Here is a 14,639-nt window from a genome sequence, read left to right on the forward strand (position 1 = left end):
CCAATCTCTGAGTCTGTTTATGAGACATATTCAAAAATATAGTCTAAGTTATCATCAGATTTCTCTAATGGTTCTATGAAACAAGACTTAGCAATTCCTTTTTATTCTTCTTTTTCGGACATTCATTTGCATAGTGTCCTTCTTCTTGGCAATACCAACACTTGCAATTTTCTTTGTTATTCGGGCAATAGTCATTTTTTTTGTTTTTATTGTTATTTCTTTTTCTAAAGTACCTCTTTGTTCTCCAGTTTGGATAGTATTTTCTTTTTTTAAATTGATATTTTCTTTTTCTTTGAAGGTTTTTATTAAGACCATATTTTTGAGGTATCACTTCATTATCCTGACAGCAAATTCTAATTATATTTGCAAATGTTTTTTGAGTCGCTTTTTGCATACAACGTTCTTTTATTTCCTCTCTTATTGCAGAGGTTGCTCCACCAAAATCATTTTCAATTGTCCCACTATTTATTTCTCTTATAAATCTTCCCATTATAAATTCATTAGTAGGATATGGAAGTTTTGTTATATACATACTAAGATAATGATTTTTATCTTCTTCTTTTAATTTGTAATAATATATTCTATATTCACATATATAAGACTCCACATTACATAAATCATATATCTGAATATTAGCTAAATGGTTTTTTGCTTCTTGATATTCTTTATTATAGACTTCTTGTCTATGATCTATAATATTTTTTCCAAAAAATTCTTTATATAGAATCATCATTATATATAATATATTATCATAAGCTGTTGTTTTTACTGCTAATTCTTCTATTATTTGGTTTTCTATTGATGTCATATAATCTCTTATAGTTCCTTTAGTATGAAACCCTATGTAATTCCAAATATCTCTTCCAGATAATTCACTAAGTTTTGGATTGGTAAAGGCTTCTAATAAGAAGGAATTTAACCAGTTTTTGAAAATTTCTTTTTCATTCTTTTTACAGTCTAGATCGAGCATTCTATCTCCTTCCATTTCCTGGATTTTAGGAACATATTTTGATGATATTTTTGTATATTTTGAATATTTATTTATAAATCATTTTTTTAAAAGCATAATTATCAAAACATGTTTCCCATTTAAATTGAGATTGATTATCTTTAGATGTTCCAGCTTCATTTTTTACTTGTATTGGAATTGCTGGTTCTTCGTCACTAGAATAATCTAGGATGTGTTCTTCATTTTTCTATATTTTCAGAATTTACTAATTTTTCTTCTATTTGAAATCCATGTTCCATAATATTATTTTCTTTAGCCATTTTTAATTGTTTAAAAAGCATTGTAACTTCTTCTAATTTTTCTTCAATATTCATAATTTTAGTGGTGGTTTTACTTTTAAATCTGTTATGTTGATTATATTTTAAAATTTTTCTTCTTTGGGATTCTCTTTTTCCTTATTTATTTGAAATTTTATGGATACTAATATTTCTTTAAGCATGTCTACTATAAAATTTAATTGTGGGTTAAAAGTATGATAAAGATGTGGTGAATCATCTCCATGGTAACATTTTTTAGAAATTCCGTGTGAAAAATAAGTTTTTTTCGGGTTTTTGAAGTCCTTCAATAAAATTTATAGTAAAATAAAGATTTTGAGAAAAATCATTTTGTATTGATTTTAAGAATTTGGTGTCATTACAGTTAACACTAGTTAAAATCATTAATTTTTGATCTATTAATTTTGATAACTTAATTATTTCTTCTCTTAAATCTTCTAATTTACTTTTTTTCCATTAGGTGACACTTTTCTTTATAAAGAGTTACGATTTTAAGTGAAAAGTGTGGCTTTAAAACGTGTGATTTGGATTTTACCATGTAAGCACATCTTTAAAATTTACTCTGTACCCAATATTTCTCTTTGGAAAATTCTTGATATCTTACAATTGAAGGTAAATTAAAATTCTAAAAACGAGGGAAAAAAAAAAAAAGAAAGCTAACAAATTAGACCATACTTAGTTTTGCACAAAAAATTAATGAAATAAGATTAAACAAATATACCGGCATGTTCTTGCAATTAACGTTAAACCACTTTTTCTTTCTTTTTTTTTTTTATCAAATTTTGGTCAATATTTGATTGGTATAAGTATCACATTATCTTTAATAAATAAATTTTAATAATTCATACACACAAACTTTAATAGATATAAATATAAATTATGTGTTTTATATATGTAAATATCTATTAATATGCATATAAATTTTTGTTAGTGAAATACTAATTTGAAATAATAATATCGGTTGGTTATGTAGTATTATTATTTCTTAAATTTGTTTTTTCTTTAGGTTTTTAATAAATGCATAATAAATTTAAATTTTTGTATATTTTTCTTAAAAAAAATTTAATTGGTAATTTTATCATGTATCCTGTGTTAGCAAAACCCAAAAATTAATTATCTCTATATTCTATTTCAACTATATTTCGATATGTATTATGTTTTTAAGGTAAATAAATTTGGTGTAAGAAACGTTTATGCAGGGAGACCAATTGCTACATATTGGATGAGATTAAGAGGGAGATTTATGCTACAAAATTATGGTTACATCTAAAAGTAGAAGACAAGATTATTATTTGGGTAGATTTTTCTTTGAGAAAGTATATTATATCTCTTCTAGATATAGTTGGGTTCTTCAATAATCGAAGTTAGTTTCTCAGCTGTTTAATTGGAAACAAATTTAGCGTGCATGCCTCTATAATAAAGAAATATATATTCTTGTGATTTGCATTCCACTATTCAATTCCCACAAATATTTTAAGAGTTAGTAGAGAAATTGTTAGTTATGGTATTATTATTGAAGTTTGGATCTCAAAAAATCATAGTTATTAAATTCGGTTCGACTTAAATTCATCGGATTATTATTCGAATCAGTTAAATAATTAATCGTCAAACCCAGTTAAACTAAAAAAAATATTATTTTCTATATATAATTTTTAATTAAAAATATTACGTAAATAAAATTAAATTATATTTATAAATTAAAAAATATTTTATTAATTATAATATATTTTTTATTTTTATAATTGTTATTTTTCAAATAATCTAACTTGTTTAATGTTACATGTTTTACAGATAGGTATTCAAGTAGTTGCAAACTTGCAATTAAGTCTTTGTGTTAGGTAGTCGTGTATATATGAATGTGCAAATAATACAAATGTTTATATGCATCTTTCGGTTAAATACACTAGCTAGCGACTTTTAGGAAACACAGGTGACCCTTCAAGATAGAAATGATAAGTTTAAGAAACGGTAGTAGAAATAGGGGATTTAGCATGTTGTAAGATTATTATTATTATTATTATTATTATTATTATTATTATTATTATTATTATTTAACTATTTTTTATTTAATAACCAATAATATAATATTAATATTTTTATTAGATATTTTTAATTTAGTATTAAAATTAATTTAATAAGATAATCGATTACATTTAAAATAAATTTAACAGAATAATTTTATATATTTATAATCAAATATAATAAAAATATTAGACTGAATTCTATTAACTATCAAATATTTAGATTAAATGGATATATCATTTGTTAAATATTAAAAGATTTTTTTGTCACTTTTAATAAATATAATATTTATTAGTTATTTTTATCACAATTTTCAAATTATTTAACATTATTTTGTCTGCGTCTAAATTTTTTAGATATCAAATTAGTAGTTACCTCTATTTTAAAAAATAATCAAATATATATAATATATATACACAGCATAACAGTACTATTTACTGAGTCTACAAACATATTTTTCAAATTTTAAATTTATTTATTAGTCACAATTATAAAATAACAAATCTATAATTATTTTATTCTTTTTTCTTTAAATGTTATTGTAACAAATTCATTTGAATTTTGAATTGTTATTTATTTTTTTATCATTGATGTTAATGAGTGAAATTCACTTATAGTGGGTCAAATTTAATTATATAATGGGACAAATAATTTTTTTACTATGTATTAATTAACAAATTTTTAAATTCCACCTTCAACATAAATCCGTCCTGACTATGACTATAATTTTAATTTTAATGTTATTAAAATGTAAAAAATATATATAATTTTAATTTTGAACACCACATTCCGTCCTTGGTAATCTGCATCAACTAATTGCAAAGTATGAAAAAAACGGTCAATTTATTTTCATTGAGCACCTGATTTATGCTTTTCTAACTCCACCATAGGGTGAATAAGAATTCGTATTATTGACACATTGAAGGATATGTTGTAACTATTATTTGCGTCCCTAAAGCTAAAAAAGGGTTTATAGATATTCTGATGTGATTTCAAATTTTCTGAGCTCATATTTATACGTAAGGTGAATGAGTTTTTTTTTTTATAGTTATTATAATTAAATTGATAATTAAATCAGTTAAATTATTGAATTATTGAATCATTGATTCAATCAGTAGATCCTAGTTTTAATAAATATCTTTTTTTCTAGTCTTATTTTTTTCTATAATAAACGCCTTTTTTTAGTTTTATCTTGTATTCAAGAAATAGCTTTTGTATTTTTCGTCAAACTCCAAATCATATTATGCATTTACAACAAAATTTACAACGATACAATAATTGAGGAGCACTGTATTTGTTTGTTTGTTTTTTTTTTTTTTTAAAATTTCCGTAGCACCAAAATAAAAAGAAAGACCGGTAGGTTAACTAACAAACTAAACGCTTATTGGGAAATATTTGGTGTTCATTTTCCAAAAATTAAAATCCATAAAAACGCAAATAATTATTTAATGACTTAATGTTTTAATATATGTGAGCGCCACGAGTTAGATTTTCAAAAGCGATTGGCACCAAAATATAAATACCTAACCAAATGACCATTTTAGCCCTCCCTCAAACGCGCCACGTGAGCCACCTTAAAATCTTTAGCCACAAGGAGCGCAATCACGAAGCCACAAAATTGGAAAACCAACGCGAGGTCGCATTCACTTTAATATTAAATATTAAAATATAATAATACCAGAAAAAATAAAAAAAAATTCAACCATTGGACAAACGCAGCATAAGAACAGGATATATTTAAAATATTTTTTCCATAATTGATTTTATTTTATATTTTATTTATTTTTGTTGATGATGTTAACTTTTGTTATTGGCTTTTACGGATGAAACTGAAACTGAAACTGAAACTGAAAGTGTGAAACCACCATTTTCGATTCTCAGGATTTGATAGCAGTTTCAGGAGATTTCTCTCTCTTTCTCAATTCTCACTCCCTCTCCACTGGAAAGTCCTTTTCTTCTCGATTCAGAGAAAAAAATAAATCGGATTTAAAGAGAAAGAGAGAGGAATCCGAATCTCCGAGCTGAATCTGTTTTTCGAATCTTCGATGTGATCGCCAGGTTTGTTTCCCTTCCGATTCCGATGGGGAAATTTCTCGCCGGTTTCCTTCTCCCTTCGCTGCTTCTAGCAGGTGCTTTTATTTTATTTTATTTTATTTTTTGAATAATTTATTTTCGATGTCATGCGCAATTCGTGTTTATGAACTCACAGTGAGGTGAGGTGCGAATTAATTCTATTTTTGCAATTCTTTTATGTTTTATGATATGTGCTTAGCTCGTAATGATTAGTTTCCTCTTTCCTGTGTCACTGACGGATTTGAGATAAGGTTTTGTTAGTTTCGATGAAATGGAATTCAAAATTTACATTAGATTGCATTTGGAGAATAGTTCCTAGCGGAGCTGATATCCTTAAACAAATTATTTGAAGTTAGAGACTTATAAGAGAGAGTTATTTTGTCATTGGTTGTCGTCTTTCCAAGTGAGTGTGAGTAGAAATTAGGTAGAGTAACTATTATTGAGAATCTGCATCTGTATACTGTGTGAATTCTGATACATTACGATCAACTTCTAAAGAATAAAGAATGACTTATACGATAAAATGCAAAAGTAGAAGCAGCCAGTTATCTACAACTTCAGAAGTTTTTTTTATTGTTTTTTGAAGATGGATTTATTTATTTATTTATATAACATGGTTATTTTAGAAGCTTACTCAAGCATGCTACAGAAGGTTCAGAAATATATAATAACTTCTAAGTCCAGGGAAAAATATATTGAATTTTATTGCCATAAACGAAGAGAAGCAAACACACCCTTTATTGGTGAGAATCATAAGATTAAGATTCAACATGATTATTAGAGTGGCTAACAGTGGAAGGAAGAATGTTAGATGTGTTTTTGTTCTCGAATTCTGTTGTTTCTTAGCCTCTGACACTTATGTTTGCTTTCTAGTTTCTATATAATATATAGAGACATGTATGGATGACTATACTCCATTTTCGAAGTATGTGCTGATTTTTATGTGCTATGTTTTATGCAGCTGCTCTAATCAACTGGAGTTTGATATCACTTGTTGATTTGATAGCCTTTCTTGTTATTCTGTACAATGTATCGCAATTAGGTAAGTGACTTAATTCTTTTTGTTGGCATTAAACTGCAATTTGCTGTTTCATCACAATGTGCAAATAATGTGCCTGCTCTGGGAATTCTGTATGAAATGGAACTCTTTCTCCTTTTGATTGGGTTAATAATTGCTTAACATTCGGTTTCAGTTTTTGATGTATAATACAAGTAATGGAGTCCATATACCATTTTTTAGTGGATTTAAGGAGGAACAAAAGAAAATGAAGAATAAGATTTTTTTACTCCGGATGTATGATTGTGACAATCTATTGAGCTGCATCTGTTAAATTGTCGCTAAAACACAAAACTCTGAGAGATTCAAAGTTGCTTCTATTTGATGGAAGAGTTGGTAGATTTGTTTATCAGCTTGGATTTGGAAACTTGTTCCCTATGTATTTGTTTATAATGTTGGATGTTAAAACTTTGTCCTCATGAAAAATATTATTCTATAATCCATGGACATATCAGTTAAGTGCTATGACCATGTGTGCAGCATGTGTCGGTGTTAGACCTTGTATGATACACATGCAATAGGCATGTATGTGATGTTTATACTGTGATTTAGCTCAATATATTCATATTGTCTCAATGTTTGATCACTAGATATGTTGCTTTTCTTGTAGGATTTCATTTCCGTAGGAGGCTTTTGTTGCTGTGGCCAGTTGTTATCTTTTCTGTAGTTGCAATACTTTCTCAAGTGACTTATCTGTTAATATGGGCTGCCGAGCCAGTTTCCTGGAGTATACCTGATGCCTGGTGGGCAAAGCTCATTGGGTTTATGATGTGAGATTGATTTATTTATTTTCTTTTCAATTATTGTATGGTTCGTCATTTTTGTTCCCAGATGTACTGATTAGTTCTTTTCCTGATGTACTTTTGCAGAGTTCAGTCTTGGAGATCTCCTTATGCAATTTATTTCTTGGTTATTCAACTACTTGCACTTATTGTTGCTTTGATTGATATATACTGGAAAAGGTGTCTTCAGGATACATGGCAAGATTCATCCCGGGGTCATTTGTTATCAATTATTGAACATTTAGGTTTGTAAGTAGTTTGTTTGACCCTCTTGTTTATGTTTTTCTCTTCCTTTTGGATGCTTTTGGTTTAGATACAGGATACATTCTTCTTTGAGGGAAACAAAATTTTCTGTATCATGTTGAATGACATTAATTACTCTGGAGTCTTACATTTTTCACTTTTCAGTAAAATCTCTAAGTAACTCTATATTGCACAAAATTGTCTATATATAATACATATGTTTTTCAACCAAGTTCTTCAACTTGAAGCATTTTGTGGTAAAGTCCCTATACTCTAAGGTTTCCAGAAAAATAATGATTATATCCAATATAAGGGCTTAATCACAAAATTTTCAAATAGGAGGACCTAATTGAAAAATATTTGTACCGTATAGGAACTTGTTTTGAAATATTTAGTCTACAATAAACCTGATTGATAATTTTATACACTAGAGACTCAATGACTAACTTCTAAGCTATAGGTCTTAATTGAAAATTTAGTAAAAAGCCTTTACTAAAATAAGCAAAATCGGTATGTCTCATTTTACTTTTATCTAGTTACTTGCTTTAGTGTTTATGTACATTCATTTAGTGAAATTACCGGAGTCTTCATCTACTTCTCTTATATATAAAAGGGATTGGGAGGAGTTTGGTGCCCAACGTTTCTTTCCTAAAATAACCTTTACATATATATTCATAAAAAACTTTTTGCTATTCCTAAGATTTGAAAATAAGACCATTTATTAATATGACAAAGTGCTTATGCTTTCACATTTGTTATTATTACACATATTTAATCTTTTGATTTTGGCTCTTGATATAAATAATTTTTGTTTCTTTGACTGAAAGATTCTTAAATACTGGTAGAATATTGTTGATTTTGTATCATTGTGACAACTAAGTATTAATATTTATATCCATGTATAAAATTAATGCGTTGATGAGTTTGTGTAAGTATTAATATTTATATCCATATATAAAATTATATCTATTGATAAGTTTGTGTAATGATTATTTGAAGATAGCTTTTTTTTGGGTTTCTTTTGGTTTTTGTCTCTCTTTTTTTCTTGGTTTTCATTTTGTGTAAAAGCATTCATTACTTGGGAAATATTACAGGGCTACAAAATTATTTGTTTGAAGTTCTATTATGTACAAGTTAATACTTAATAGTGTCATTTAACTAGTTGTATATTTCAATACAGAATAACATATACAGGCTTAGCTGTTACAGGAATTGGGCATTAACCTGTTACTATATTCACTGTTTTTAAGCTTTCCTTAGGTTTCTCTATAACTTTTTCATCCTCACCTTCTCTGCAATGTGTTTATTTGTAATTGTCATTCTGTTTTTTCTGATGCCTGTTGTTTTTGTAAATGATGCAATTCAAACCCCCATTGAAAAAGTATGTTCTTTCGATCAATGGAAGTATCTTTTATTCATTAAAAAAATAAAAGATAAAAACTCCCAATGAAAAGTTTGTTCCCTCTTTTAAATTTGATTTTATTATTTTTATGGTTTAATTGAAGGTTCTCATCTTCGGGTGGCATCATGCTTGCTGTTACCTGCAATTCAGCTAGTTGTTGGAATTAGCCATCCTTCCTGGGACTCACTACCTTTTTTTATTGGTAGTTGTGTTGGTCTTGTGGATTGGTCTCTAACAAGCAACTTTCTTGGGCTTTTCAGGTGATTTTCACTGATGATGTTTCATGCTCTTACTCATCCCTTTCTTCCTTTTGGGTGTATTATAGTCTCTTTTAATGTCCTTTGCACTTATGGCTGTGTTCATTGTTCTATAGGTGGTGGAGACCTCTTCATCTGTATGCAGGTGTTGATATTTTTCTGCTTTACATATATCAACTTCCTGTGGAATTTCCAACTGCAATTCATCGGATGGCTGATATCATTGGTCTTTACAAAATTTCTGCAAATTCTGAGTGGACCAAAATTTGTTCTAGCATTTCAATCATACTTTACTACACAATGGTATGTGTCTGTTTTGTAACTTTCAATTCAAATTTCATATGGTATTAGAGTTAATGCAGGTGTAACTGAATGTACAACTGTTAGTAATAAAATGTAACTACTGCTGGATGTAATTACTATCCTACCTCAGCCGAAGCTTGCATTGCAAGTTTCTCAACCCCTCTATATAGACTTAATGTACAAACATTCATCAGAAATCACATACACAAAAATAGGTCAGAATTCTCTCTCCTCGCTCCTCATTCCCCCGCCCCACTGCCTTTTATATTATTCAAGTGAATAATTAATTACATTATGGGTTTTCACTGCGGGACCACTGTCGCACTTCTTGTGATATATTTTGTTGTTAAATTAGTGAGCCTAACATGTTGAGTGTATCACAGGTTAACAAATAGTTAGCCTTATGATTTATCGTTGAAAATATGTAGATTGCATTCTAACCAAATACTCCAGATAGTGGCATATATGGCTCATTGCCAAAGGTATTTACCTCTTTCTTTCTCCCACAACCTGTAAACCTCATCAAAAGAAATTCTGAAATTGATCCAGTGATGCGGGGCACCGGGGGACACCCAAGATTCTCCAAAAGTGCCAAACAAAGAATTCCACAAAGAAATGGCCCTGGGCTACTGTAAAAACAAATGCAAGACCTGTTTCTGAGTCTCCCCAACACATAACACAGACATTTGGGGCAATGGCCCTTGTAATTGTCATTGGTGTTAATTCTGTTAACCATAATAGTCCAAATAAAGGATTTGCCTTTAGAAGGAGCTTTAGATTTCCAAATGAGTTTATTGAGGAGAAAAGTTGCTACCGTGGAGGATTGAGATAAAGACTGAAAATATGACTTGCAGGTATACAGACCCATAGAATCAAAAGGCCATAATCTTTTGCCAAGGTTAGAGGACAAAGGGGCATTATTAAGTAGACCTAAAAGGTTACCTAACTCAATGGATTCTCTATCATTAAGGTTTCTAAAAAAGTGAAAGTTCCAATAGTAGGAAGATTCCTGTATAGATAGAAATCCCTAATAGGAAAGTTATGCAAAGAGGATAGGCAATAAAGACGAGGAAAAGCCAAGTTAAAAGGAGCATCATCTAAGCAATGATCTTCCCAAAAGAGAAATTGAGAACGATTACCAACCTTTGAAGAAAGCAAAGGTCTGAAAGTAGCGTAACCACTGGAAATAAATTTCCAGGGGACAATATCTGTTTTATGCAAAATTATATATGACTGTGAAATGTTTTTCCCTCTTTTAGCTATTTGTTCAATTTTTTAGTTTGATTTTGCTGTGTCTGACACTATTTTGTCTTATTCTTTTTCTGTGATACAGCTGTCTTTCATTAGATCTGATTTGGAGGAGATGGATTTTATTGTTTCCAGATCAGATTGTAGCCTGACTGAACAACTTCTTCCCTCCAAGCATTCGTTCTTCATTCGTGAATCAAGGTAATCAAGTGAAATTCCTATGATTTATTTTGCTTTAGTTATATCTTTCAAGAACACATTTAAATATTTCTTTATCAGTGATCAGTATATTTGTATGAAGAAAAAGTTGTTACCCGATTCACTTGATTGAGAATCAGCCAGAATCCATGGAACTATATTATATAAATTGTCCTTTCAAATCAGTTTTAAATTCTAGTTGATCTACCTAGAGGTCTTTGTAACCGCTGCCTCAGCGCCTCTAGATACCATGTAAGTTGATATCCCATTTGAAAGACTAATCAAGAGTCAAGACGCAGATATGTTTTGGTAAATCTCCTCATTACCTGTTGATTTGAATTGTCATTCAGAAAGAAACTTTTGGCATGGTAGGATATAACATAAATTGACCTATCATGACAAGGATCTTCATGCTTGAAATTAGACTGGGTTAACTAAAAAATGATGGCAAGCTTAATGCATATGATCCATATGTTTCAACTTGAGACATAGTGCTGGGAATATTCAACAAACACTCTCAATTTAGGACGACTTTTCCTAAGATTGTGATATAGGAAATATCTCATGATCATTATTGTTGTCTGTTTAATAGTAGTTGTTAAAATGTACAGGCTATTTCAAATATATATTTTTTCCTGCTAGTTTAATGAAAGATTCATAGTCACAGAGGGTTTCTGTCTTCCTCTCTTTGGTTTCTTGTTACAAATTCAACAGGTAGTTCTATTACGTTGATTTCCTCATTTTCCTTTCTTTTAATAGTTAGCTTTCCCCTTCGTCTTAATGAATTGTTTCTTGTTATAAAAGCTAACTATGATGTCTATCAACTCAAAATAATCTAGAGTTCTACATTCAATTTCAGTGAACAATCTTCCATTTTCAGTTACCGGAAAACATTTCAAATATGCCTTGCCTTGCTTTCTTCATCAAATGACATTGCTCATGTGTTTAGTTAGTTGCAGGCACTATGGTGTTCAGCAACATATTTCTCATTTAATCACTCTAAACTATTGGCATCCTTATTGTATGAATCTGTTTTGTATTTTGCATACATTACGTAATAATTATGCATGGCAATGTAGGCTCAGATTTAGGCCACAAAGGCCCACAAGCATTTAAGCACTACAATAACAAACTTTCATATACAAGCACATACGTTCTATCATGTGAAACCATGTGCAAAATCTTTTGAGTTTGAATATTTGTTTTAGGTAAGGAGAAGATATTCAATTAGCCAAATCCCAACATGAGATTGGTCAAGGTAGTAGGTACCTAGGTTCCTTAACCACACCTTAGGTTCAAGCCCAAAGAATGATTAAAATTCTCATTGGTTACCCCGCTCCTTTTTTTCTGGACATCAGTTGGGTTGGGCTAGGTTGGTTGGGTTCCTTGTAGTAGGATCCTGATGCTGATGGTTGAATTTGGACAAAAAACAGATGAGAAGTAAATATATGCCTAATATAGTGAAACATATTCTTCAAGAATTTGTCTATTTTTTAAGCATTCTATATCAGTAGCATTTGTCTGATTTTTCAGTTGATTAGGAATTTGTTAGGAGCTTTTTTCTTTGAGATGATGTTTCAAACGGCGGTCGAAAGAAAATAATTGCTTATTTTAATCATTTATCTCTTTCCTTGAATATTTTAAGTCTTTTGCTTCAATTTTGTTACAAGATTTATTTGTTTATTTATTTTATCAAGGAATATTGAATGTGGCCTTCTGCTGAGTCCTTTAATCAAATATGCAGTTCTGGTGTGAAGCACACAAATGTTTTACTCAGAGGAGGTGTTTTCCGGACTTTTAGCATCAACTTTTTCACGTATGGTTTCCCGGTATATATTCCTTAAAACGTATTATAATCCATTTAATGTTATTAACAATGATCTTAGAGTCATTACTGTAGTTTCTACCCTTTTTTTCATTGATATTTATTAACTTCTGCAGAGTATGAAAGTTCACTTGAGCAAATTCATTTAGTCTCTCTACATTCTAAAATTTTGAACTTCTAGAAAATATTTGCAAATTTTGGAGCAGCTGACTATATTAATTAGTTAATTAAGTCAATCTGTGGTTTATTGTACGACTAACGACTCTTTGCTGTCATTTGATCTTTGAAGTTAACTCCACTTAGTTGGAAAAAGGCTTGGCTGCTTTTGTTGTAGTAACTAACTGTAGCAGTAGTATGATTATGGCTTATCCACCTAACCACCCATTGGACACTGTTCGCTACTAGTACAAGTGATTTTTCCTAAGTAGGCCGTAATGTTTAGAAGTCGTGAATGGTAATTATGCTGTTCTTTATTATTATTATTATTATTATTTTTATATGGTTTCAAGAATGGAAATTCTTTTTATTCTGTTTTTTGTTTGTTTCTTGTTTGTTTGTTTGCTTATCTTTTTTTTTTTTTTTTTAATTTTGATTTCTTTCATAATTGTATAATTTCAATCCAAACAGAAAATCTCATAGTAGTTGTGCTAATGGAGACTAACGTCTTCCATGAATGTGCTTTATTGTGCACATAACCTTTTTCTAGTTATCCCTTTGATGCATTTGCAGCTACTTGTTTCTGGTGTCATAAGCATATGCACTAAATCGGGATTTAGTAATGATTTGATTATCAGTTCCCTATATCATATATAATTTTTTCAGGTCTCCTTGTTTGCTCTTTCCTTTTGGAGCTTTCATTTTGCAAGCTTATGTGCATTTGGGCTACTTGCTTACGTTGGCTACATTGTCTATGCGTTCCCTTCTTTATTCCGTTTGCACCGCTTGAATGGGCTGCTGCTTGTCTTTATTCTCTTCTGGGCTGTTAGCACCTACGTATTCAATGTGGCATTTACATTTTTGAATTGGAAACTTGGACGGGTAATTAAAAATACTGGATGACAATTCTTATCGAAGTTGATCCTACATTTGAATTATTTATGATATTTTATACTCGTTTACAGGACATGAAAATCTGGGAGATGGTGGGTCTGTGGCACTATCCGATACCGGGTTTCTTTTTGCTTGCCCAATTTTGTCTAGGAATTTTGGTTGCGTTGGGTAATCTTGTGAACAATTCTGTATTCCTCTGCTTGTCTGATGAGGATGGGCAATCGTCAAATGAGCAGTGCTCAGTAGAAGGTATTAAGTTACAATGTTTTCATACATGTGATTTGTATATGCTAATGCTGCTGAGTATCTACGTGTATACTCAAGCATGTTCTTTTGTTCCAAGCTGTTCATTTTATGTGTCAATATTATATTATTTTTCCAACTTATAATTTTCCTGTTAACCTTCTCCTAGCTCCTATGTACCATTATATATTTTTATTTTATATAATTTCACACCGTTTCTAGTGTTAGAGATATAACCATTAATGTTACCTTCTCCTATTAGCTTAAGCTTTTGGGATGAGTGATTTCATGACATGGTATCAGAGCTCTATGTCCGAAAGGTTAAGAGTTCGATCCTTGGAGAACCCCAAAAGTGAAAAAGAATAGAAAATCAAGCAAACCCAAAAGAGAGGCTCTTGCTTGAGGGGGAATATTAGAGATATAACTATTAATGTTACCTTCTCCTATCAGCTTAAGCTTTTAGGATGAGTTGTTTCATGACATCTAGTATGGGAAGAGAATATGCAAATTCCTCGAACTTATATCTTTATGCAAAATACTACTTTGACTTCCGAATTGTTCCTTTAACTGATATCTTAATGGATCCATCAATTTGCTAATTACTAATGGTAAGATATTTTCCATTCATTAATATAAAATATTAATTTGTAAT

At 29.9% G+C, this 14,639-nt stretch overlaps 1 protein-coding gene across 1 annotated transcript in view; it reads left to right on the forward strand.

Moving 5' to 3' along the window:
• Nucleotides 1-5,095: 5,095 nt before the first annotated feature.
• The window catches only part of LOC107475800 (piezo-type mechanosensitive ion channel homolog), a gene marked incomplete in the record, with an annotated part of 20,161 nt that continues 10,617 nt past the window's right edge, over nt 5,096-14,639 (forward strand). Inside the window, 10 exon segments of the mRNA XM_016095475.3 lie at nt 5,096-5,435; nt 6,341-6,421; nt 7,047-7,206; nt 7,306-7,463; nt 8,967-9,123; nt 9,237-9,423; nt 10,757-10,872; nt 12,614-12,698; nt 13,517-13,732; nt 13,816-13,993. Coding sequence (XP_015950961.2) covers nt 5,387-5,435; nt 6,341-6,421; nt 7,047-7,206; nt 7,306-7,463; nt 8,967-9,123; nt 9,237-9,423; nt 10,757-10,872; nt 12,614-12,698; nt 13,517-13,732; nt 13,816-13,993 — 1,387 coding nt within the window.

The sequence above is a fragment of the Arachis duranensis genome, chromosome 2, assembly GCF_000817695.3.
Source record: "Arachis duranensis cultivar V14167 chromosome 2, aradu.V14167.gnm2.J7QH, whole genome shotgun sequence".
Classification (NCBI taxonomy): domain Eukaryota; kingdom Viridiplantae; phylum Streptophyta; class Magnoliopsida; order Fabales; family Fabaceae; genus Arachis; species Arachis duranensis.